Genomic DNA, 27,998 nt, shown 5'->3' with positions numbered 1-27,998 from the left:
TCCAGTGAGCGCACCCAATCAGGTCGCTTTCTGTATTCTACTAAGGATGTAGAGTGCGATGCAGCAAGCAATGGTCTAGCATAAGCAGCTCGACCAAGCTATAAATAAGATTCATAAGTCACATCGACTTACCTGTTTCTCCACTAGCAGGCCAAAGTGTTCTACGGTGTGTCTGTGGTTGAAAAGAAAAAAACTACAGTAAACATCAGTGAATCAAGAACTCTTGTGTCCCCACTTGTGAACAAGCCGTCAGTGTACCTTTTTATACCATCCACCAACAATGATGGCAGGTACAGTATCCTATTTTATTTTTCTTTAATGTTATTAATACGACGTATAATACATGTTTTGGGATAGTTATTTTTAGGTTTAGGGGGTATTTAGGGGCTCCTAAAGGGTTAATTCCGATTTCTGCGGTAATTCTCGTTCGTAATTGTACAGATTTTTTTTTGTTTGTTTTTTGTTGAAGACTAAACACAAAGTAGAAAAATATTGATTTCAAATGAGAAAAAAAAAGGAAGTAAAACAAACAGAATTTAACACATAAATGCAAAACTTTAAAAATGAACACGCAAAATGAAATGAAAAATTACTAAATATTACATTGATAAAATTCAAAGTAACCAAAGAAGTTTGACTATGTTAAAAAAGAATACGTCAGGGAAAAAATAAAAAACCTGTTTAGACCAATTTTGTAACTGACGGAATTAAAAATGGCAAAGAAGCGTTGAATTGACAATCTCAATACCTACAAATTACCATAATTTTCGGAATGTGGTGTCCACATACTACTACACTAAAATACTTGTAGCTCAATGGCCTGTAATAATCCAGAAATATGCCGAGCAGGACTATAAACCACAAATTGAATGAATAAAATATTTTCCCTTCCTATTCCCTTTCAGCCAAGCTGGACATTGCCGCAAATGTGATTGCTGAAAACTTGGGTCGTAACTGGCGTAGATTAGGACGACAGCTGGGTCTGAGCGAAAGTAAACTGGATTCCGTCTCAACGAGACATCCGAACGATTTGGACGAGACTGCCAGAGAGCTGCTGAAGGAATGGCGCAAGAATCGTGGCTCCGAAGTCTGCGTTAAAGACTTAGTTAGGGCTCTCAGGGCATGCCACCAAAATCTCACAGCAGATAAAGTGGAGGAAGCCTGGATGATACCTCAATAGAGAGCCAATGACATATTAATATTTAATCCATGTATATATTGCAAAAGATTTGTGTTCATTTAGAAAATGTATTACGATATAGGTGCACATAACACAATCTGAGCTGGTTGGACAGACCAGTTCATTTACAGTATTTGCCCAGTATATAAAATTCTTTTTTACTTGTACTTGAGTACATTTTTTTTTTCTGGACGACTACTTCTACTTGAGTAATAATATTTTGAAGTAGCGCTACTTTTACTTGAGTAAAATTTTTGGCTACTCTACCCACTTCTGGCAAACAGACGTGGACGTAACTCAGACCTTACAGCTCGTTCCGCCTGCTGAAATAAGGAATCCGAAAATTAAATTTTAAATCACAATTTAATAGAAATAATTTTTAAAATAATTCAAAACAAATCATTAAAATAATTGAAATAATCATCAAAAATAATTAGAAATACAAATTAATTGATCATTTAAAATATTAAAATAATGAGTCATTAAACATTTTTAAAATAAAAATTAATGATTTAAAATAAGTTCATAAAACAATTAATCATTAAAACCCACGTAGGCACGGGGATAACATGCAAACTCCACACAGGATGGCCGGAGCTCTGAGATTGTACCCTTGATCTCAGAACTGTGAAGCAGACGTGCTAACCACTCAGCCACCTAATTAAAAATAATTAATCATTGAAATAATTAAATTAAAAAAAAAGAAACAATGTTATATATCAGGCGTGAAATATTTGGGCTATAATTTGACTTCAGGTATGACATTATCACAGAAAGCTGCTACCGTATAATATACATATTTTCAGGTGATTCTCTTTAAATGTACACCATGCCAAAAAAATAAATAAATACAAGTACTGGGACTGAAATTCTTTTATATAGCACAAAAGTGACTTGGTTGTATTTATTGTCGTATTTCACGTTTTTATGGCATATTAAAAATATCTGTAATTACTCAAATTAAAAAACAAAAGCTTTTGTAGGAGAAAAGTACATCTTTTATGCCTTCAGGAACCTAGCTACTGAGTTTCTAAAGAAAAATCCATGTTGATGAAGGTTCTTCAGGTCATTTTTTAAGTATGTATCATTCAATTAACTGTAAAGTTTACCAACTTATTGTGGTCATGCAAAAAATCAATTCAGGTTTATAAATTGTGTGTGTGTAAGAAAACAATACTCTGTACAAGCCTGACATCAGAGAGTGTACAGCTGAAGTTTTTAATAGAGCAATTTAGACTGCTAAATGGTGTGGATACATGTTATTATAATTTATTAAAAGATCCATAAAGTTGCTCTTATTAAAAACAAACAAACAAACAAACAAACAAACAAACAGGGGTTTTGAGGAAGAAAAAAATAATGCCAATCTTTAAGTCTTCAGGAAAGTATGTAATGGGTAAAAAAATAGGAGGCTTTACGAGCATGCCTCGAACACAAAGATCCTTCCAAAATGGAAGGGTTACCAGACTAATTTCCAGATAACCCAAAAAATTATGTGACCAATTTGATGCGTTAAATACTCCTAACATGCATGCTTTTGGAATGTGGGAGGAAACTTGAGTACCCGTCGTAAACCCCACACAGGAAGGAGGAGGAACAAGCAAACCTTACACAATGATGCATGACAGTCAGACATTCAGTCATGACAGTGCCACCTCAATTACATTGAATTGCATTATGAGCAGAAAGTTAAATGAATAGTTTTATGGCTAAAGTGTTTTTAGAATTATTTTGAATAAATCGTACCAATGAGAAAGGTGACTCATCTTCAAACTGCGTACACGTATGGCCATTGACAACGCCGGTATGTAACTACCTAACTCTTATTTGAATGTTTTTTTTAATCGAACTTGGTAACGCAACATATACTGTTTTGAATATTTATTTAGTTCACTTGGATTGACTCAGGTATGAGATAAGTGTATGTACGTAGTGGTAGCTTTTGGAATACAAAAGGACAGATGGTTAAAAATGGTCCAACATATTCCCTCATCATTGTTCAGATATGTACAGTATGCTTTTCGAGGTACCGTATTTGTTGCTTGTCGCACTTTTTAAGTGAAAACGTTTGCAAAAGAGCACTTATTATGCAATTACAAGATGATTTTGTTTTGTAAGAGAAGGTACACCAACTGTATCAGGTGTACATTCATTTTTTCAGGATGTGAAATGAATGAATATATGCACAAAACAAATGCGTACTGTACTAAAGTAATCAGGAAATCTTTTGAAATAACGAGATAATCGTATCATTGCAGATATTTTTTAAATACATACCTGTCTAGGGCTTTGAAGCCTGCTTTTTTGTCCCTACCTTTAACCTCTCCTTGTCCCCTTGTTGAAATTGACACTTTCAGATGTATGTTTTATCGCGTTGTAGGTGTTTGCAGGTACTAGCAGTGGGGTGGAGATGACTCGTACAACTCATCTAGCTGTCCATTTGGTCTGGATACTGTTTAAACTTATTCATTGCGTTTACTAAATTCTTTAAAAATATACTAACATATAACTCTTCAGATGTTACATTGTTTATGTTCAATATTCTATGTTGTGTAATTTTGTGAACATTAGTTCCTATTTGTTTTTTGTTATGGTACTGGGTCTTTTAAATTGGACACTCTTGAACCAATACGTTTGTAATGAAACTGAGTTGTACACCAACCTATTGTTTGCTCATTTTAATAGTAAGAAGGCAGTTGTCGTTCTTAAACACATAAAGTTAACTTGTAACCAGCTTTGTTAATCTTACTTAAAAAAAAAAAAAAAAAAAAAGAGTTACAGTTACAAATGACTAGTAAATGAGTTAGTAACTCATGTACTGTATAATTTATTCATCTCGCTCACTAAACTCTTTAAAAACATACTAACAATAAAATAATTACATTACCATAAATGTTTAATAAAGCATAAAGTTTATAAACATTGCGTTTTGAAGTAATTCCTTAATCTGTTATTATTGATGTACGTTTATGTGTACCCTTGCCTTCAACTGGAAACAGGGCTGTTTAAGAAAACAATCTGGGGGCTGTGTGTGCCCCCCTATCTACTCCCTATCATAAAAGTCAACATGTTTGTGTCTCCTCTCTATCCCCTAACAAGCCCAAAAAGGCTCCATCTCAACCAAGCATAATGTGCTTTCAAATAATGTTTTTTGAACAATATATATTGTTGAAATAATGTTATTTACAGTATTTCAATAATAAGTACTCAATTAATATTCAAAATAAGTTTGTTAAGCTTATGTCCATCTACTTTTTTATATTTCAAGAAATCGATGTCAGTAACATGCGGATGTTGTATTCTCCATAACCCATACATCTAAAAGTTACTTATTTTTTCACCCCTGAACATAGAAGACGATATTTTGTTTTTTGGTGTGGTAGTTGATGTTTTAAATGGAACACTCTACCACTAATACAATTGTAACGAAACTGTCCTACTGTTTGCTCATTTTAATAGTAAGACGGCAGTTGTTGTTCTTAAACACAAAAGTTAACTTGTAACCACTGTTGTTCATCTTACTTTAAAAAGTAATGAGTTACAGTTACAAATTACTTTTGCCAAAAAAGTAAATGAGCTAGCAACTCATGGTGTGTATAAACTTATTCATCTCGCTTACTAAACTCTTTAAAAAAAGATACTAACAAGGAAATAATTAATCATCATAAATGTTTAAACATGCATATAGTTTATAAATAATGCGTTTTAAAGTAAGTCATCCAAACCCCCTGAATTACAAGTATTAACAGAGGCTGTTTATACAGCGCTTCAGATGCAGCATTCTTTTATTTTCAACATTTTATGTCACGTAATTTTAATTTCTAAGTGAATATTAGTTTCCATTTGTTTTTGTCATGGTAGGGGTCTTTTAAGTGGAACACTCTTGAACTAATACGTTTGCTATGAAACTGAGTTGTACATCGTCCTAATGTTTGCTCATCTTAATAGTAAGACGGTAGTTGTCGTTCTTAAACACAAACGTTAACTTGTAACCACTGTTGTTCATCGTACTTTAAAAAGTAATGAGTTACAGTTACAAATTACTTCTGCCAAAAAAGTAAATGAGCTGGTAAGTCATGGTGTGTATAAACTTATTCATCTCACTTACTAAACTCTTTAAAAACATAGTAACAATAAAATAATTACATTACCATAAATGTTTAAATATGCATATAGTTTATAAATAATGCGTTTTAAAGTAAGTCATCCAAACCCCCTGAATTACAAGTATTAACAGAGGCTGTTTATACAGCGCTTCAGATGCAGCATTCTTTTATTTTCAACATTTTATGTCACGTAATTTTAGTTTCTAAGTGAATATTAGTTTCCATTTGTTTTTGTCATAGTTGGGGGTCTTTTAAATGAAACACTCTCCAACTAATACGTTTGTCATGAAACTGAGATGCAAATCGTCCTAATCTTTGCTCATTTTAATAGTAAGAAGGCAGTTGCCGTTCTTAAACACAAAAGTTAACTTGTAACCAGTGTCTTTAATTTTACTTTTAAAAAGTAATGAGTTACAGTTACAAATTACTTTTGCCAAAAAGTAAATGAGCTAGTAACTCATGGTGTGTATAAACTTATTCATCTCGCTTACTAAACTCTTTATAAACTTACTAACAACGAAAAAGTTACATTACCATAAATGTCTAAATATACAGAGTTTAGAGACAATGTGTTTTGTAGTAGGAAGTAAATCCCCTAACCCCAAGAATTACCAGTATTAACATTGACATAATATCTACATAGCACTTCAGATGCATTACTCTTTCATATTCAGCATTTTATGTTATGCGTTTCATGTTCTACACGTTATTACCTTATACATTCTATAACATCTTTCACATCATAGATGTTTCTCTTAACTGATTGAAGAATAAGAACACTATTTACAGTATTTTGGAGCATTTGGTATTTATTTGTATCAAATATATTACAGTCTGTTAAGAAAACTCAAACCTAAACTTCGGGACCATTCACCAGTGCAAATCTCTGAAACTGTATGTTAGGTCTACTGCACAATAACCAGAACACTATGCTTCATTGCGCCGTAGGCGGGAGCTATCAAAGAGGGCGGAGTTTCGCGTCGAGTATTGAGACATGTTTCGAATCAGTCGGCCTGCGGGATCGCAAGGAAGAAGTTGGGGAGAAAAGACTCTTCAGCAACATAACTGGTATGTCACTAACTCTCATTTGGATACTTTTAAGTATAAAGAGCATGCTAACTTTGTGAAATAGAATGAAGCAAACCCGGTTGAAATACATAATTATTTGCCTAAATGTATATATGAGTACCAACCTATAGTTGCAGCAAAAAGCTGACTAGGGCTGAAGTCGATGCTCTGTCTGCAGTATCTGTGGTGAAATGTTCAAGCAAGCTTCAGACTCGAAAGATGCTGTACTTTGGAGTAAATGGAAGGAAGTTACTTGAATAGAACAACTGTAGTTTCACAAATGCTTGAAAATGAACCGCTGCTAATGCTTACACACGTCTCGTTGATCATGGTTGATCTTACTTCGTTGCTACTCGAAAAGTAATGAGTTACAGTTACAAATTACTTTTGCCAAAAAGTAAATGAGCTAGTAACTCATGGTGTGTATAAACTTATTCATCTCGCTTACTAAACTCTTTAAAAACATACAACGAAAAAGTTACATTACCATAAATGTCTAAATATACAGAGTTTAGAGACAATGTGTTTTGTAGTAGGAAGTAAATCCCCTAACCCCAAGAATTACCAGTATTAACATTGACATAATATCTACATAGCACTTCAGATGCATTACTCTTTCATATTCAGCATTTTATGTTATGCTTTTCATGTTCTACACGTTATTACCTTATACATTCTATAACATCTTTCACATCATAGATGTTTCTCTTAACTGATTGAAGAATAAGAACACTATTTACAGTATTTTGGAGCATTTGGTATTTATTTGTATCAAATATATTACAGTCTGTTAAGAAAACTCAAACCTAAACTTCGGGACCATTCACCAGTGCAAATCTCTGAAACTGTATGTTAGGTCTACTGCACAATAACCAGAACACTATGCTTCATTGCGCCGTAGGCGGGAGCTATCAAAGAGGGCGGAGTTTCGCGTCGAGTATTGAGACATGTTTCGAATCAGTCGGCCTGCGGGATCGCAAGGAAGAAGTTGGGGAGAAAAGACTCTTCAGCAACATAACTGGTATGTCACTAACTCTCATTTGGATACTTTTAAGTATAAAGAGCATGCTAACTTTGTGAAATAGAATGAAGCAAACCCGGTTGAAATACATAATTATTTGCCTAAATGTATATATGAGTACCAACCTATAGTTGCAGCAAAAAGCTAACTAGGGCTGAAGTTGATGCTCTGTCTGCAGTATCTGTGGTGAAATGTTCAAGCAAGCTTCAGACTCGAAAGATGCTGTACTTTGGAGTAAATGGAAGGAAGTTACTTGAATAGAACAACTGTAGTTTCACAAATGCTTGAAAATGAACCGCTGCTAATGCTTACACACGTCTCGTTGATCATGGTTGATCTTACCTCGTTGCTACTCATCGAAAAAATGTTCACTTAGCATTGCTACAAAACTAGCCTACACGCAGACCGCACCAAAATGCTCACTTAGCATTGCTACAAAACTAGCCTACACGCAGACCCCACCAAAATGCTCACTTAACAATGCTACAAAACTAGCCTACACGCAGACCACACCCATCCAAATCCCATGGTTCTTAGGGGTTTTGTTTGGACATGCCTGGACATGCCTAGACATGCCTGGACACGTTCCCCCTTCTCACCCACACTTTCCCATAACCCCCCTTGTTCCCCATCAGGTACGGGTCAAAGGGCACATCGCTTTCACCAGACATCCGGACATGCCTGGACACACGTCCCTTCTCACCCACACTTTCCCATAACCCCCCTTGTTTCCCTACAGGTGCGGGTCAAAGGGCAACATCGGGTAATCCCTTAATTGAGGGGGGTGACAGGTGGGTGTCAAAGGTCAACCCATCAATCAAAGGTCAAAAGGTCAACCTGTCAATCAAAGGTCAAAGGTAGGGTCATAAATCATCATAAATCAACGCCCACACTCCTGAGTGAAGATAACTGGATATTCCTTCTCTCTAACCTGAATACCTTGTTATGACATGTCCCGTCATAGTTTCTCAGCTGTCACCTGAGGATTTTTCTCCACCTTTGCTTTTTAGTCCTTTTACTATCTTTTTTTATCCATATCCTTGCTTATGAAGTGAAATGACCTCCTCTCTGAACTTTTTTGACCATTCCTTGGACTTCACCACGTTGTAAAGATGCCATTAACTCAAAAGAAGAGCCATGGGTCACAGTCCTTTTGAATCTGCTTAAATTGCTACTCATGAGGGTTCCGTTCACATCTACAGATGTTTTCACCAGCTGTTTGACAACACCTAATGGAAACCTTTGTTCTTAAGAGTGGTGGACTTGGGGGTGGGGTGGGGTGGGGTTGAATAATTATGTCAATGAGGTAATCACAGAAAGGCCAATAATTGGAATGTTCCAAAAAATATTTTGTTATTTTCAGTTGTATTTGTCTATTTTACACGTCATTATTTGATGTGATTATAAACAACATGAAAAATGAACGTCAAAAACACTTATCCACTGTGGGGGTTGAATAATTTTGAACACAACTGGACTTCTAGCACAACAGATTGAGTATCAAATTCTCAGCGGTGGGAGGTCAGGGGCATGTCAGTGCCCTCCTAGGTCGTCCCGGTCTGGGCCACGTCTTCCCAGGCACGGTTTCATACCCTGCGCCCCTCCCGGCCTGGGAATGGGTTTGGGGGGGGTGCGCCTCCATCCCCTTGGCCTGTCTCCGGCTCCATCCGCCTCTCTGGGGCTGCGGCGGCTACAGCTGCCCCTGTCGATGGGGCCCCCTGGGCATCCCTGAAGGCCGGTCGATGGGGCGCGGATGGCCTGGGGGACCACTCCGGATCCCAGAGGGATGACGGCAGCCCCTTGATGTGCTACAGGAGGAGAGACGGGCTGCGCTGGCTCGCACCCATGCCCCCCCCCCCCCCCCCCCCCATTGGCTGGGAAAGGCTGCTGCCATGGGCCGCCTCCCGCCGGCATTTCCACTCATTTGCAGGACTAACACATGTCTGTGTGGTTTTAACGCATGACTAGGTGTAATTAGACACACGTTTCTCAAGTTGAAAAACTATTGATTCCAGGATTGGAAATGAGGCAGCATACAATATAGGATGTTAACATATCCACACTTACAGGTGATTCCCATGATACTGGGTTCTACACCTAACATTGCTGATTTTGTGTTAACTCCACCCCACATAATCACATTTCTTTCTGACTCTTCCACATAGTGTCAACCTGAAATACAATTGGTTAATGATAGCACTACTATATCCATAGTTAGTGGATTTGTTTAATGTATGTCTTGTTGTCTGTTCTTCTATTCTGTCTCTCGGTCCTTTTCTATTTTCCCTCATGTCCGCTTCCTGCTCGCTGCTTTCTCTTAATAAACAAAACACAATGACTAATCATCACAATGTGAGTATATCATACTCACACGTGATATATTAAATATGTGTACACCAATAGGACACTCAGATTCTCATTCCCCGTGTCAAGCAACTGAACAGGGCATGTTAAAAAAAAAAAAAAATCACGTTCGCCCAAAATATCAACACTTTCATGAACGATTGTTGATTGAACGTGGTCATGCACAACACTGATTGTATCTCTCTGATTGTTTTCAAATGTAAGCATACAGAAAATGCAATGTCTTATATGTTTATTTATGGGTGAGATTATAAACAGGAACATAAAATCTTCGTTTAAAGTCACAACAGAAATAGGCAGGAAACTTTTTAAACATAAGTGACGATTGTGTGAACAAAACAATTTCGGAAGCATCACGTTTTTGTCATACAAAAAAATCAATAAATTGAACAACACTTCATGAATATGCCAAATTAATTACATTTCCATGTGAACAGCCTACATGTTTGTCCTTAATACTTCGCCAAAGTTCAGTAATCTTTCTGCTGGTGAAAACAAGAAAGCTGGGAATGATTGTGGGTTCTCAGCTTTGACCTCAGAGACATACCTCTTCCTCAGTGGCATGATTATAGGTGAAAGGAGTTACTTGGCTGCAGCGGAATTGGTGCGTCTGGTTTAATGCGTGCTGACTTAAAACAATATTGGGTCCAGAATTTATGTTTGGGCTTTTTTGTCTGATCTTCAGTGTACTCCGTGGCAAAGTTGATAAAGACCTAGGCAATGGAGAATATTTTGTCATTAAAAACTGATTGTATATAAAAATATATATCTATATAATATAATAATAAATATTTGCTGTTAAAGGCAAGGGATAAAATCACATTGATAGCAAGCTCCTCAATTGATACAAAATCTGATAGTAAAATGAGATTAGGAATTAGTTATCAGAGCCTTCACATTGTCTTTTTGAAAACACCTTGAGGGCTCGTATAACTTGAACTAGAAAGTAGCAGGAAGGAAATAGCAGCATTACTGCAGTCATAGACCACTTTAAAAAATAAAAGCCTTAGTATTCCTTCAATGTTATGCATGATTGGGCTTTTATTTTAAAGTCGGCCGGCGTGTTTTCGAGATCATTGCGGCAGTATGCTGGATTTGTATGGAGGTTGATACAGGGAGTACTCGGACTAGCAATCCAAAGTGTTCTAAGCATGTTCAAGTTCAAAAGTAAAACAAGCAAGAGTTTTTGTGTCTCGATTTGTGAACAAACCGGCACACTCTGTTGACCTTTTTTTTTTTAACCATCCATCAGCATTGATTGTACTTACAGTCCAGTATTTTAGTTTTGCTTAATTTGACTATTATGATGCATATTTATGTTTTTGGACCGTTATTTTGAGATATATGGTGTATTTAGAGGCACTTAAAGGGTTAATTCTGATTTACGCGGAAATTCAGTTTGCATCGCCGGCATTGGAACAGAACTTGTTCATAACCTGGGAAGAACCTGTATTTGAAACTCACCAGGAGGAAGTGAGATTGAGTGTGTGTAGTAGAACGTGAATAATATGCTCCAAGAAAATAAACTATTATGAAAACCATGCAGGTCTAAAGTATCATGTACCGTATTGGCCCTAATATAAGACGGCCCTCATTATAAGACGACCACCCCTTTTTTTAAAGACTCAAGTTTTAAAGACTTTTTGAACACCAAATTAATTTTTATACAGAAAATAATTACAGTACATCTCAAACAAATGATTATAACAATATATTTGAGAGAAAAAGCATGAAATTTTTGCCTCATTGAAATCGGAATATCTGAACATTTAAATATGTAAACTAAAGTGCAATCACATTTGTAAATGAATGGCTTCTCATTTTTGAAATGTAAATAAACCAATCTATTGTGATAAAACAACAAAATTGCAATAACTGCATTAACCATCAAAGTGAGGTCTAACTAACTGTAGTCTAGAAACAAATCTGAAAAAGGAAAAACATTGCAATAAAATAATGCAAACTGGTTAAACTTGAGAGTAGCTGAGATCTGTCATGACAGAACATACTCAAGTTCAGCATCCGCTTCAATGATATCTGGCGCCATCTAGCGTCGTGAATGGGTATAATGTCTAGACCCTGAATATAAGACGACTCCCTATTTCGGTCTTATTTTAATGCAAAAAACACCATCTTATATACGGGCCAATACGGTATTTGCTATATGCTAAGTGTGTGTGTGCCGTGTTGTTGCTGAGGTGGCACACACGGCTGGACTCAAATGCAGAGGTGACAAAAGAAAAGCAGTTTTCAATGACTGTTTTATTTCAATGGCATTTAACAGGCCAGCTTTAAAGTACAAAAGAAATCAAAGTAACAACATTATACTTCAGCACTTGACAAGAACAAAACTTAAAGATGGTGTATTAGTTTCCTGCAGGTTCTCTCACGAGAAAACTCACTGGCACAAGACAGGGAAAAAGAGGGGAATTCAAAGCTTAGGGCTAATGATACATGGTGTGGGCACTCATGTGTTTAAGGGGAAGGCAAGACAAGACTGACAAAGGTGAACACTGAGCAACAAAAGGGAACCCACCAAAATAAAACAGGATATGAACTAACATAAATCAACGCCGCCGATGGTAGCGTGTAACAGTTGTAATGTCACTAAGGAGGCTTAATCATATTGTTGGTCATACTGTCGAGATAAAAACATAGTGGACCTTCAGAAATATGGCATCAAGGAAATTGCACCATAAAAGCCAGAATAATTCTCATTTGCACTTGCTGTATTTTATTTCGACTGTTACAATGTTTTGTTGACCTTTACTAGTTTAGTTTAGTTTTTGCTATTATATAAATATATACAGTGAGGAAAATAAGTATTGGAACACCCTGCGATTTTGCAAATTCTCCTACTTAGAAATCAAGTACGGGTTTACATTTTTCATGGTAGGTGCTTGTCCACTGTGAGAGAGATTCTAAAAAAAAAAATCCAGAAATCACAGTGTATGATTTTTTTAACAATTTATTTGTATTATACTGCAACAAATAAGTGTTTGAAAACCTATCTATTAGCTGCAATTGTGAGCCTCAAAGACCTGTTAGTCGCCTTTAAGAAGTCCACCTTCACTCCACTTATTCTCTTAAATATTTGTCTATGACCGAGCACTGGAAGTCCTTGTCATCATTTGAACCATTCTGATAAGCTTTTTAAGGATTCTGTACTCGCATATAATGATCCAGTGGCTGTCTCTGTGGATGGAGTCTAAGGCAGAGGCGAAGGAAAAGCCGTCTGCTGAAGTCAGAGCAAGCTGAGCTTGAGCTGAACAGATGCTGCCAGTTTCTCTCACGGAGACCATACTGATCCACCGCTTGGATTCTTGTTTAGGTAAGTATATACCAAGCACCTGATAAGTGGTGTGACAGTGCATCCATTCCAAGGCATCATGACACCACGTGGAATCTGAACCTGCGATCGTCGGGCACGACCCAGATATCATGTAGTCTGGGTTAGCCATAAATATCACCAGTGAAATGCATCAATATGCCATACCAGGGTCCAGTCCAGGGGAGGGCGAACTGGTCTTCGAGGGCTGCAGTGGGTCCTGGTCTTTGTTCCAACTGATTCAGCACAGAGAATTTAACCAATGAGGTTTCAGCGGAAACAAGAAGCACCTGACTACAACGAACTGATTGCCATTGTAAAAAATCAGATTGGTGAAAGGCTGTCCTCACGATGGGTATGAAAACAATCCTGCACCATTGCGGCCCTTTGTGGAATAGTTTGCCCAGCCCTGGTCTAGTTTGTTGGCAAAGAAGGACAACGTGACATCAAGTCCCCATTGCGCATTGCACCTTGTGCCTGAACATGGTGTTTTTTTATGCACAGTCCATGACACTAGCAAAGTAACACATCACGACTAGGGTTCCAATTGTGTGTGTGTGTGTGCGCATATATGGTGGTGGTGGGGAAGGGGGGTCTGCCAAGCATGCCCTTTTATTTCCCACTGTCATTGCCAATGTGTACCCCAGCAAAGTGACAGCGTTAAGGTAAGCATGCCAATCACAGTGTGTAACTCTAGAATGAAATAAGGGTCCAACCCCTATAAAGAGGAGTAGTATAGTGGTATGAAAAAGTATCTGAACCTTTTGGAATTTCTCACATTTCTGCATAAAATCACCATCAAATGTGATCTGATCTTTGTCAAAATCACACATATGAAAAAGTCTGCTTTAACTAAAACCACCCAAACATTTATAGGTTTTCATATCTTAATGAGGATAGTATGCAAACAATGGCAGAAGGGGGAAAAATCAGTAAGTGAACCATCGCATTTAATATTTTGTATATTCTGACTTGCATGCAGTCCACTTGATTTGAACTGCAACAATTGTGTACAATGGAGTTGCTGAACTGGTTGTTGAGTTCTCTGGACAGAATTTTTTTTTTTCCAACAATGCGACCAACATCTAGCCAACGCCCATGTCCGGCTAACACATTCACGTCTGGATTCACAAATCTGACAATCACACTAATCGATGAACTCACAATTGATTGGCAACTCTATTTTCAAGTGGGAGAACTTGTACAATTAGTGGTTGACTAAATACTTATTTGCCCCACTGTAAGTGTTACGTCCAATCAATGACTTTTGAGAAGAAAATTAATGTGTCTTTTTTTCTTCGGTTTTGTTTCTTCGGGTTAATCATATCACAAAGCTTGTAACTGCAATGATACCGATCATGGACAATAAAATAAATAAATAAATAAATTCTGCGCTGAACTCTTCGCGTCATCTTTGGTGAACGGCCACTCCTTGCGAAAGAAACAACAGTGCCAAACTCTCTCCATTTGTGGACAACTTCTTTGACTATCGATTGATGAACATCCAGACTTTTAGAGATGGTTTTGTATCCTTTTCCAGCTTTATGTAAATCAACAATCCTTGATCGCAGGTCTTCAGACAGCTCTTTGGACTGAGCTACGATGCCATGACAACAGACAATGTTTCTCATCTTTAAACATCTTTAAACCACTCATCAGCAGTGTTGGGAATAACGCCATTATAAATAACGCCGTTGATAATGGCGTTATTTTTTCAGTAACGGGGTAATCGAATTATTTTTTCCGCTGTTACAACGCCGTTACCGTTAGTGACGGTCAAAAGTGGTGCATTACTTACTCTGAATAAATTGAAGAAACTACCAGCCGTAGCGAGTCTACTCTGCTCTGTTTGTCTTTCAAGACTTGGGGTGCGTTCAGGTTTGAGAATAGCGCACATACTTATGACTCCAGGCTGTTTGTCCCTGCTCATTCAATTAGACAATGCTTTCCAAAGCTTTCTAACGTTTCTGTGTTTGCTACACCTGAATGCTAGCCTCATTCCCATCCCACACTGTCAGTCAGCAAGAATACTGCTTCCATCTTGAAGACGGCAGACACTTTGAGGGTGACGGGAGCAGTAGGGGGACGAGGCTACCTGAATGCACCCCCTGGATAGATGTGATGAAAGTGATTGTGATTGGCTGAGGGTTAGTCATGTGTCATGGTAAGCCAATCAGAGCCGGTGTTTTCACACACAAACCGGAACAGCGTGTGCGGCAAACACACACACACGCAAAACAGATGCAGAGGGATATGATGGCAGAGCATTTAGAGGAAAATTTTGTCCTTTACGAGGTGGAGATATGAACACTATTTCAAGTTGGTCGGAATTAAAGAAAAGAACGTGCATGTAAAGTGTAATTTATGTCCCGGGGCAAATAAATATGAATATATGAATATTACAAAGTTCTATAACACAACTACTTGTCTGTTCTCTATTCAACTGACTCAACTACTGATAAATAAATTTCAAATTCTTTGACATACAACAACTTCTTTTTAAAGTAACGGAAATAGTTACCTTCCCTGGTAACTAGTTACTTTTACTATAGACCAACTTTTAAGCAACTTTATTTGCATTATATAATTTGTTCAGTTATATAAGTTATTTAGATTGTCTTCCCATATGTTGTAAGGATAGAATTGACCCTACCATTATTAAGTGAAATATTTTCATCATTTTCAGACTTTCATTTACCCCTTCATCACTTGCTGAATGAGCCAGTCCATGTTTTTTTCCTCAAACGCACGTTTGATTGGCTGCTGACTTAACCCCCCCCCCCCCCCCCCCCCCGCACACTCTCATAATTAGGAATTACGCTACATGTCGACATGCCGCCTCCTCTGCCCGCTTTGAAGAAGAGGGATATTAGAAGTTTTATTTTGGCCAGCAGCCACTGTAATGTGTAATGTGAAAGCCTAAGTAGATAACTGCTTCAACAAAAGTGTCCTCCTGTATGTGTATTCACTATGTTAACGTTAATTAAACTGAGAAATATAGTGAACTCTGCTCAGTTGTAAGAAATGTAGTGAACCAAGGTTTACCCCCTTCTTCCCAGTTTTCATTTTTATTTTGCTTATGTGGTCTTAAAGCAGCCCGAAGGAGATTTCATTTTTTGTTGAGTTTGGCTGTGCTTGTGGATGAAAGCAGTAGTGTTTTTCCTGAAGGAAGGCTCCATTTTTATCTTATTTTGGTAGACAATTTTGAGTGGTATTAAGGCAAATGTTTATTTATTTTTGTATTCCTGGATAGTTAAGAGATGATTAATAATTTTGTATTTCTTTGTATGTTCATACACAAGTTTGTGTTCAAATATTGTAATTTAAATGTACTAATTAAAGTTAAAATAATTTTAAAAAATGTCTAGTAGTTTTTGAAACAAAGGTTTGAATCGAACGGTGTATCACCTGAACCTATACATATGCACTGCAAAAACCCAGCTCCTTATAAGTGAAAAAAGAGAAAGTTAAATTCCCTTGTTTTCAGTATAAATCTACTAGAAAAAGGTGAAATTATCTGCCAGTGAAATTAGAAAAATAGCTAGCTGAAAATAAGCTTGACAGACTTATTTTAAGCAAAAAGCTTTTATATTTAATCTTGATAAACTTGTGTGTCAAGAATATTGTTCAAAACATTATTTGAAAGCGTTTTTAGGGGGGGATTTAGGAGAAAAATAACCGATTTTTAGATTTTTGGGCTTAATAAGAACACGTGGTATTATTTGCTAAAAGTAAGTGGAAGAATCTGACACATTAATATGTTAACTAGCCTTTAAAACTGAAAACAAGATCAAGAAAATATTTCGACTAGATTCAAGAAAAATTGTTATACTGTAAATTTGCAGTGTGAAAGTTGCACACAATAGAGATTTATTTTGCATTAATCATTTAGCCTATCAATTAATTAGGCTCTTATTGGTGAGAAATGTAGCCCTGACCGCCGTTCACTCAGTCTGTTTGGTCATATTAATGTCCCGTCCCCAGCAAAAAGTGTACATGCAGGTTGTGCTGTTATATCGTCCCTACAAACATTAAGACCAAACCTACGGCCATGGTTCAGATACTTTTTCATACCGATGTACTTGTACTAACTAGAGCCAAAGCTGTAGGTGGAGGTGAGCCCAATTATATGTAGCGGGAACTTTTTAACTGCACAAAAAAGCTCAGACTCCTTCCCTATCGTAGAGATGACATTCCATGTCCTAAGAGCCAGCTTTTTGTAATGGAGGAATGTTCCCGCCTTCAGCCAGGTTTCAGGTTTTTTTCAACCTGCATTCCGTGCAGCCTTAAAGCAGTGATATTGTCGTCAGTTGACGGCCATGTCTTGGAACCCGCGGACTTGATAGGCCATGCATGCCTTGCGTGCTTGTGTACCGGTTGAGCTCTGCTCAGCTAGACTTTCCAAGGCCATCGCAACTAGGGTTGCCAACCGTTCCTTGAAACTGCGACCAAATGGTTGCAATTTGAGACTAAAATTAGAGCCAGTGCAAGTATTTTATTCATCTACTCACACATGCGCAACCGTTAACATTTGATTGTTGTTGTTTTTTTTGCTGACAAACTCCTTCACTGTTGAATACACGAATATGTAGTAATACAGTATAACGAACTGGTTTGCCAAGGGAAAATACAACAGAAGAAAAAGAAGGTGGAGGCAGGCGATGTGTGGTCTCTGTGGAGCGGGTTATAATTAGGGTAGCGCGAAAACTTGACCGCACTTGCGAACAATGACGAAAAGTATGGAGGTAGACTTGTGTCTATAATTCAATACAAAAAAAGTTGCTTCAATCAATCAAAATATATATTTTCAATAAAAAAAAGTCACTTTATAAAAATTGAGACTCAAAAAAGCATTTGAAAACTTTTTCTTTGAATTTTTTGTTTTTCAGGTGAAACAACTGTTTTGATTGAAGTAATCTTGTTTTGCATTTGGGCCACATTTCGGCTAGGACATTTGTGTCTTTATTATTCAATTAATTGCGTGTGACGCAACGCGGAAACGACGGGGCTTTTACTTCCCGGTTCAGCGCGGAGGCCGGTGGGGTGGAGTGGCCCGACACTTGCCGGGTCAGCAAGCGAGTTACAACTGCAAACTGGTTACTGGAATAAAGTCATTACAGTATTGTATTACTTGACCCAAATGCAAACCCCAGCATGGCCAGTGAATCTGTGTCTGTAATGTTTTTTTTAAAATTGCGTTCTAATTTTTTACATCCCCCCTGAACTTTAAATGCTTCTCATGTGATTCTGATGTTGCAAAATTCCAACCCTGATTAAACATGTGCATCATCAAGGCAAAATCAACACAGTCATACCACATTTCACACATATTCAGTCCGTAGACCAAATGTTTGCTTTCATCTTGTCCTCACCTGATCCAGTGTGGTTTGTGAAACACTGAAGTCACTGATGCCCAATTCCTCATAATTGTTGGCCAGCATGTCAAACACTTGAGCCAGGGAAAAGGCATGTGCCGGAAGCTCGTACTGCTGCACGTTGTGGGACTGCTTCTTCAGCTCAACCATGGGAAAGATGTTCTTCATAAGGATTATGACGGGAGAAGTGTCTTGATCGGATTCCCTGTCTGCCAGACGAATGGTGATAGTGTAGCCACCACCAAATCTGTTTTTGAAATGAGAATATTAGTTGTCATTTCTCACAGGAACAAGTCAGTCATATAATCAAACACTAGAGTCAAAACAAGGTTTTTCCTACAAAAAAAGGACACTTATGTAATGTTCTATTTTAAAGTACAGTGGTACCTCTACATACAAATTGAATTTGTTTCAGGACCTGGTTTGTGTCAGGGAATGAGGGCGGACGAGCGGTGTGGACCCATAAGCAGGGAAACAAATCCAAGGCAAGGCAAAAGGCCGGGTAGCAGTGAACTCAAAATTGGTTTAATGATAATAAACAAAAGCACAAACTATCAACAAAAGGCCAGGACACCAAATAAAAGGCATCAAAACTCACTCAAACAGGGAATGCAGGAACACGAGGGCTTCAGAAGTAGATATTGAGCACACTGGGATGACCCAACAAGGAGTGAAACGAAACTGGGAGCTTATATACACACACAGACAAGGAGTAACGAGACAACGAGGAAAAGGTGAGCGACACAGGAGGATGTAGGTAGGAGGATACACTAGGAGCAGGTACAACAAGTGAAATTAATGGGCAATCACAGGGACACACTAGGAGGTAACAAACACAAAACCTAATAGGTTTGTATGTTGAAATGGTCGAGTGACATTTTCCCATAATAATACATTATAATTCAACTGGTTCCACAGCCCAAAAACCTATGCCAAATCCTTAATAAATACTGCAGGCACAATTGCAAATAGCAATTACACATAGCAAATCAAATAGATTATAAATACAAAGCGGAATCATAATAATATAGTTACGAATTGGGTTCAAATGTGGCGGTTGTGTTTTGCATGCTGCACCTAAACGCACCGATTAGGAGCATCATGCAAAACACGCGGCAGTGATTTTACATTCTCTTTCCATGTTCTGTTGTTGTTGGCGCCGGCTATGGCGGACAGTGTCCATGTATGTGTCCACAAGTTCTGAAAGAAATTATTAAAAAAAAAAACAAAAAAAAACTGGCGACTTCCTTGCAGATTTTGCAGGTAATAATAATACTGTAATAATAATGAGGGTCGTCCTCGATATCAAGGACATATTTCGCCCAGGTTGTCAAGCCGGTTCACTGACGTGCGCACCATGCTCATATTATTCGATCACTTCTATCTTAATTTGAATGGCATCACATTTACAGTGCCTTGCAAAAGTATTCGGCCCCCTTGAACCTTGCAACCTTTCGCCACATTTCAGGCTTCAAACATAAAGATATAAAATTTTAACTTTTTGTCAAGAATCAACAACAAGTTGGACACAATCGTGAAGTGGAACAAAATTTATTGGATAATTTAAAATTTTTTAACAAATAAAAAACTGAAAAGTGGGGCGTGAAATATTATTCGGCCCCCTTGCGTTAATACTTTGTAGCGCCACCTTTTGCTCCAATTACAGCTGCAAGTCGCTTGGGGTATGTTTCTATCAGTTTTGCACATCGAGAGACTGACATTCTTGCCCATTCTTCCTTGCAAAACAGCTCGAGCTCAGTGAGGTTGGATGGAGAGTGTTTGTGAACAGCAGTCTTCAGCTCTTTCCACAGATTCTCGATTGGATTCAGTTCTGGACTTTGACTTGGCCATTCTAACACCTGGATACGTTTATTTTTGAACCATTCCATTGTAGATTTGGCTTTATGTTTTGGATCATTGTCCTGTTGGAAGATAAATCTCCGTCCCAGTCTCAGGTCTTGTGCAGATACCAACAGGTTTTCTTCCAGAATGTTCCTGTATTTGGCTGCATCCATCTTCCCGTCAATTTTAACCATCTTCCCTGTCCCTGCTGAAGAAAAGCAGGCCCAAACCATGATGCTGCCACCACCATGTTTGACAGTGGGGATGGTGTGTTCAGGGTGATGAGCTGCGTTGCTTTTACGCCAAACATATCGTTTTGCATTGTGGCCAAAAAGTTCAATTTTGGTTTCATCTGACCAGAGCACCTTCTTCCACATGTTTGGTGTGTCTCCCAGGTGGCTTGTGGCAAACTTTAAACGAGACCTTTTATGGATACCTTTGAGAAATGGCTTTCTTCTTGCCAGTCTTCCATAAAGGCCAGATTTGTGCAGTGTACGACTGATTGTTGTCCTATGGACAGACTCTCCCACCTCAGCTGTAGATCTCTGCAGTTCATCCAGAGTGATCATGGGCCTCTTGGCTGCATCTCTGATCAGTTTTCTCCTTGTTTGAGAAGAAAGTTTGGAAGGACGGCCGGGTCTTGGTAGATTTGCAGTGGTCTGATGCTCCTTCCATTTCAATATGATGGCTTGCACAGTGCTCCTTGAGATGTTTAAAGCTTGGGAAATCTTTTTGTATCCAAATCCGGCTTTAAACTTCTCCACAACAGTATCTCGGACCTGCCTGGTGTGTTCCTTGGTTTTCATAATGCTCTCTGCACTTTAAACAGAACCCTGAGACTATCACAGAGCAGGTGCATTTATATGGAGACTTGATTACACACAGGTGGATTCTATTTATCATCATCGGTCATTTAGGACAACATTGGATCATTCAGAGATCCTCACTGAACTTCTGGAGTGAGTTTGCTGCACTGAAAGTAAAGGGGCCGAATAATATTGCACGCCCCACTTTTCAGTTTTTTATGTGTTAAAAAAGTTTAAATTATCCAATAAATGTTGTTCCACTTCACGATTGTGTCCCACTTGTTGTTGATTCTTGACAAAAAAATTAAATTTCATATCTTTATGTTTGAAGCCTGAAATGTGGCGAAAGGTTGCAAGATTCAAGGGGGCCGAATACTTTTGCAAGGCACTGTGTCCCTTTTTCACCACTACATTAACCTTCTCGACAAGAAACTCCGCCGTGCGTCCGTTTTGCCGGAAAACAATGCAATTAAGACATCATAATTTGTCGTATTTTGAGCATGTCGTCCTATGTTGAGACAAATGACGGGCAAAATTTTGCGTCATATGTAGATGCCATCGTGTGTCCAGGTGCCACTGTAGAATGAAATTGCATTGAACATATTTCGTTTGGAACGTAAAATCAGGCAAAAAAGTTACCCCACATGGAACAATGAGACGCCTGTAATTTTCATCAAAGGTATACCTCAACTATGAGAGATAACATAAGAGGGAAAATTCCGCAAAATTAACATATTTTAAAATCATGTATTTGCAAGCTACAATGGAAAATAAGTATTTTGTCGCCGAAAAACAAGCAGGATTTCAGGTTGTCACAGACCTTTAACATTGACTAATTGCGTTTGGTGTCACATTCTGCGGCTGCTCAGATTTTATTTTGTTACCGGCTCTGGGAGTGTTCCCACGTCGCACCTGCAGCTAATTCCAGCTCATCAACAATAGTGTATATAAGCGCAGGCTGTCCTAGAGAAGGGCACCGAGATATTGGCTGTGTTTCAATTAACAGTTTGAGTGACCCTCACCTCCCCCAAAGACAGGGGTTGGCAACCCAAAATGTTGAAAGAGCCATACTGGAACAAAAAAACAAAAAAATACAGTATGTCTGCAGCCACCAAAAAATAAAAGCCTTAAATAAGCCTAAAAATGAAGGCAACACATGCTGTATGTATTTGTATTAGCTATATTAGCCTACTATCAAAATGACTAAGTTGGCGAAAAATACATAACGAGCCTCCATGATCTATTGTTTATTTTCCATGCAGTGCATCCAACGCACCACGTGACTACTCTGTTGTCTGATGCCACTTCAAATTTAACTTTTCATTGCTTTTGTGAAATTAAAATGCCAATACAATGGAATGCAATAATGAAATGCCACAAAGAAATCCGACTTTTGATGTCATTTTTATTTTGAGGTTTCGAAAAACAACAAATGGAACGTGCATAACATGCCCCTAACCTGGGCATGTCTTGATGATTTTCTTTATCATCTCGGTTTTGTTTTTAAAGTCTGCAAATAGGTGTTCTGATATGTTGATGACTGTCTCCTTCATGTACTGTCCATCTGTGAACGGTTTTTCACCCTTTATTATCTCCTGGGTTGCAACAATACTTGCAGCAGTAGTGGAGTTTGGTGATGCAATCCACTTCTTAAATCTATTTTTGCGCTCCTCTAAATTCTTCAGAAGTAATGCAATCGCACGTTTTCTCTCACTCCCAACTCAAATATAGCATGCCTTTCTCTGGCAATATCTTTGCACATGACTCTTTTTGTTATTTGACAACTTCGCGCTAATATTTGGTAACATGTCCCTTGGCCATTTTCACTTCAATTAGGCGCTTTTGGTAGCCATCCACAAGCTTCTGGCAAGCTTCTGGTTCAATCTTTGACCACTCCTCTTGACAGAATTGATGCAGTTCAGTTAAATTTGATGGCTTTCTGACATGGACTTGTTTCTTCAGCATTATCCACAAGTTCTCAATGCGGTTTAAGTCAGGACTTTGGGGGGAAGGCCATTCGAAAACCTTAATTCTAGCCTGATTTAGCCATTCCATTACTACTTTTGATGTGTTTGGGGTCATTGTCCTGTTGGAACACCCAACTGCGCCCAAGACCCAATCTTCGGGCTGATGACGTTAGGTTATCTTGAAGAATTTGAAGGTAATCCTCCTTCTTCATTGTCCCATTTACTCTCTGTAAAGCACCAGTTCCATTGGGAGCAAAACAGCCCCACAGCATAATACTACCACCACCGTGCTTGATGGTAGGCATGGTGTACTTGGGGTTAAAGGCCTCACCTTTTCTCCTCCAAACATATTGCTGGGCATTGTGGCCAAACAGCTCGATTTTTGTTTCGTCTGACCATATAACTATCCTCCAGAAGGTCTTATGTATCTTTGTCCATGTGATCAGCAGCAAACTTAGTCGAGCCTTAAGGTCCCACTTTTGGAGCAAGGGCTTCCTTCTTGCATGGCAGCCTCTCAGTCCATGGAGATGCAAAACACGCTTGACTGTGGACACTGACACCTGTGTTCCAGCAGCTTCTAATGCTTGGCAGATCTGCTTTTTGGTGATTCTCGGTTGAATCTTCACCCTCCTGACCAATTTTCTCTCAGCAGCAGGTGATAGCTTGCGTTTTCTTCCTGATCGTGGCAGTGACAAAACAGTGCCATGCACTTTATACTTACAAACAATTGTTTGCACTGTTGCTCTTGGGACCTGCAGCGCTTTGAAATGGCTCCAAGTGACTTTCCTGATTTGTTCAAGTCAATGATTCGCTTTTTCGGATCCATATATGTATATTTTTGACCCAGCAGATTTAATCACTTTTTCTGTTAACCTATAATAAAGTCATAAAAGAACCAAACTTCATGAATGTTTTTTGTGACAAAGAAGTATCTGTTCCAATCACTCTGGAGGACTCACTGGAGGAAAGTCAGAGTTGTAGAAATAACTGGAAATTCAAGACAGCCATGACATTATGTTCTTCACACGTGTATGTAAACTTTTGACCACAACTGTATACAGCAGCCAACGGTGTTTAAGCTTCATTATCACCACTGCACGGACATATTTTCCGTGCACCACCGCAAATCATTTTGGGATACAGGGAGCTCTGAAGTGGCCATCGTTGTTGACTGGATCACTAAGCCCTCAAAGGGTTGATCTCACCAAGTTCACTTCGCTATTTAGGGAAATAGAACAGCCTTTAAGATGGCAGGGATTCCCCCAAGTTGAAGTGCCTACGAAAAGTGAGCGAGGGCACATAAAACCGTGATTTAAACGCAGCCATTGTCTTGCTGGTCACCATTTGACACCTTGTACTCTGGACTCGTGACATTTACTTTTTTCGCCCTTGCGTGGGGTTTTGTTCGTCTGCTGCTCTCATTTGTATCCTCTACCTTGTCCAGGTATTTGAGTTTTATCTTTTCGCCTCTCTGCCTATTGCCTTTGTTACCCAGTAGTTAGTAATATTGAGCCCCGTCGAACTGCTGTCAAGGACCTGTTTTGTTGTTTCCACTTTCCGCGATCGCGTGTGGGTTTTTTGTTTGTTTGTATTAAATAAACCATTGTACACATCCCCCAGTTGTTATCTGGTTCGAGGTCCAACCTTGTTTCCGCATTTCGGACCATATTATTTGGAGGAGAAAGAGTGCTGAGTTGCACCTACAGAACATCATACCTACAGTGACGCATGGGGTTGGAAATATCATGCTTTGGCGCCATTGGGCCACGTACCATCAGATTTTGAGCAAAAACCTTCCGTCAGCAATGACACTGAAGATGCCTCGAAATGTGACAGGGACTTTCATCATGACAATAGCTGCTTTTGGACCGTAAGAACATGAGTATTCTTTTCATATAACTGCAGGCTTCGCATATAGTTAGTTATAGGAATCATCCTTTGTCAGATAGTCGTGTCCACACACAAATAGGGCACCTAATGTGAACTGCTGTGACATTGTATTCTGCACCAGTGACGCTGTAATGCCACTTGCCCCTTTTTAGAGGCATTACTGCATGGCGCCTACGATGTCGTTTTGGACGTGCGCCACACAGAAATGCCACTAAAAAGGGGCTAGTGGCATTACATTAAGGTAAAAAAAAAACTTTGCACAGAATCAGACGCACCCGCTGTTCCATTCACTTGTGTTGAAATAACCTGTCAGGCTGACCCAGGCTGGCTTGTTTTCAACAAAATGAATATGGCTCTTACAGACGCATTATTTAATTGCCTCACCCACCTATGGCAAAAAAAAACTAAGTCAAATGGAAACAGCAAATAAGTGTACTCTGTGGATGACACATCGGTAGTATGGGATATAAGAGTTTTGAGCGAAGCTTGTGTAAAAAAAAAAAAAAAAAGCATGTTCAAAGGATGGTTTTATTGGTTTTACATGCAACTCCTCTGTGTGCTTTATTTACACTAATTGTTTTATATTAATGTGTTCTCTCAATTTCATTTGTTTTTCTGAATTACAATTGGAGCAATCATTTGGAAAGTCCACACCTAGCAGGGTTTTTTAAAACCAAGGATCCTGCCGGTAAAAAATAATTGTGTCCACACCTGCACGTTTGTAGAAAAAAACGTGTCCACAGCCAACCGCATTTATTCGTATTAGGTATATTCATAACAATGTATGGCCTCAAGGTGGCAGCAGTTCCCCAAATCCCATCCAATCAGAGTAGGCTTCCCTTCTAGTGACGTCACTTCTTAAAATTGGAAAACATGGCGCCAGTCCCGTACGTGTGAACCGACAAATAATTGTCAGTAATCTCGTCCTCCGCTAGTGTTCCTCAATATGGAGCAATTCAAGAGTTTGTAAATAAATGGATGCCAACACCACCTGTCAAATAATTAGATCTAAACGCACAGTGACAGTTTCCATGTTGACTCCAAATGTAAACATTGGTCTCATGTGTGACGTGAGGACAAAGTTTGTCGCAGCCAGTGACGTTTCCACAGTTAAATCTTCGGTTATCAGTGTCCACATGATGGAGCCACAAACGCAGAATTCGCAAATCTTCACCTTCCCTGTCGTTTTTAAGAACCTTGGTTCAAATCTCCGTGCGCGTGTGGATGATCGGTCAAACCGTGGAAAAATATCTTCTTTTTGCCAAATACAGTACCCTGCTTCGTGTGGACATGGCCTTATTGCGGTAGGGATTTTGAGCACACTTATGTTGTGAAGAGAAGGGAAGTCTCGGTGAGAGACAGGAGAACTTGCATGTGGGAGAAATTGCAAATTAAAAATTTGGAAGATTGAGAGGCAGCTTTGCAGTCGTGTGTTTGTTATAAATAGTGTCCATAGGTGACTTCATTGAGTATCTAACGACGACACTGAAAGAGCACACAGATTCAAGTAAGAAGACGACCGATCCAAAGGCTGGCGACATTTCTTCGTTTAACGGAGTAAAAAATGAGAGCAGACAGTAGAAGACAACGGAGGCAATGTATAACATATTAAATGTGTTTACTGTAAACCAGTATTTCTCAAATAGTGGGGCGCGCCCCCCTGGGGGGGCGCAGAGCGATGCCAGGGGGGGCGCATGTGACCTCGGGGAACATGCTTTATTTTTTTTAATTTTTTTTTGCCGCACTGAAATAAAGTGTACTTGCACATCCACTCAGTGGGTGGCAGTGACGCTCTCATTTTCAGAGTGCGCGCAGTATTTTTGAACTAAGGAAGAGCACTCAGCACAAAACCAATATGAGGAGCAGTGGGCCGCAGCCGTTTAGGAAAGCCGTTTTCCAACCGGACTCACTCACGCAGCTTCCACTGTCTTCTCCGGTTCTCACGTCTCCGCCCGAGAAGTGCCATTTTCGGCTTAGGATCGTCACGACGACCGCCCTCACCTACTTGGCCGCTGAGAATGCGCTTTTTTTCGGGCCGTTTGCCTTTTAATATAGTGGGAAATGAGGAACGACCACTGTTTACTGAGTCTAAAAATTATTATAGCGGAGAGTCTGAAGCCAAATCAATTAAGACGCCACTTAAAGACCTCAATCTCATTGATAAGCCGCTTGATTGTTTTTCAGCGAAAGTGTGCCGAATATTGCCAATTGCCACAATCGTTCCGCTTTGTCAGTGTTATATCAGTAAACCAGTGAGCACTGTGGTGAATCGCCACATTATCACCACTGTGAGCAGCGAAAATAAAAACGTTCCTTCTGTCCAAAGACACTTTTTTTCTTCTATTCAGTTTTGTTTTTTTTGGTCAAAATTTTTGGCATATTGTCCTCATGAGTGAATGTTTCTAATCAATTTGAATTTGTTATTATTGACTGATTTTATTACATTTTATTTTTCTGTATCAAATGGTCAAAAATGTACCTTGAGTGTATTTTTATAGTTTGGATGTGACTTTTTTTTTTTTTTTTTTAATTCAGGCAAATTGATGCGCGTCAAGTCTTCTCTGTTACAAACAAAACAATGTTAATAAAGTTATACTTTATTAAAAGTTGATCTATGTTACTTTTTTTCTTTATTAGAAAAAAAGGACACAATGTTAGGCAGATGCGTATTTATATTAGTAATTTTATAGACAAATGATACTATTTACAGTGGCGGCAGAGAGTTTTGGCGGGGGGCGCGAAACATTTACGTCTTCCTTGGGGGGGCGCAACAGAAAATAATTGAGAAGCACTGCTGTAAACAGATATACACGGCTGATATCACAGGCTAGGATTTTTTTGTTAAATACGGCGGCTCCTCAACACACGCGAATATGGCAAGGGGCGTACAGAGATTTCAGCAAATCAACGAACACCCACGTAATCGAGTTTCTACGGCCCTATTGGGAAAGACCCCGCCTCAGAGTAGGAGCTAGAATGGGTTTAAAGAGCTCAAGGTTCTGGTCCCTAGTTCCTACATGTGCAAACACAGTAAATGGCGTCATCAGCCCT

At 38.9% G+C, this 27,998-nt stretch overlaps 1 protein-coding gene across 1 annotated transcript in view; it reads right to left on the bottom strand.

Moving 5' to 3' along the window:
- Nucleotides 1-10,045: 10,045 nt before the first annotated feature.
- LOC130912451 (phospholipid-transporting ATPase ABCA1-like) overlaps nucleotides 10,046-27,998 on the bottom strand; it is a 273,656-nt gene continuing 255,703 nt past the window's right edge. Inside the window, exons 44-45 of the mRNA XM_057830556.1 lie at nucleotides 18,440-18,689; nucleotides 10,046-10,452 (exon numbers count right to left, since the gene is read on the bottom strand). Of these exons, the coding sequence (XP_057686539.1) occupies nucleotides 10,306-10,452; nucleotides 18,440-18,689 (397 nt within the window). The 3' untranslated portion in view covers nucleotides 10,046-10,305. The remainder of the gene's footprint in view (nucleotides 10,453-18,439; nucleotides 18,690-27,998) is intronic.

This window comes from Corythoichthys intestinalis, chromosome 1, assembly GCF_030265065.1.
Source record: "Corythoichthys intestinalis isolate RoL2023-P3 chromosome 1, ASM3026506v1, whole genome shotgun sequence".
Taxonomy (NCBI): domain Eukaryota; kingdom Metazoa; phylum Chordata; class Actinopteri; order Syngnathiformes; family Syngnathidae; genus Corythoichthys; species Corythoichthys intestinalis.
This window is presented reverse-complemented; position numbering and strand designations above follow the sequence as displayed.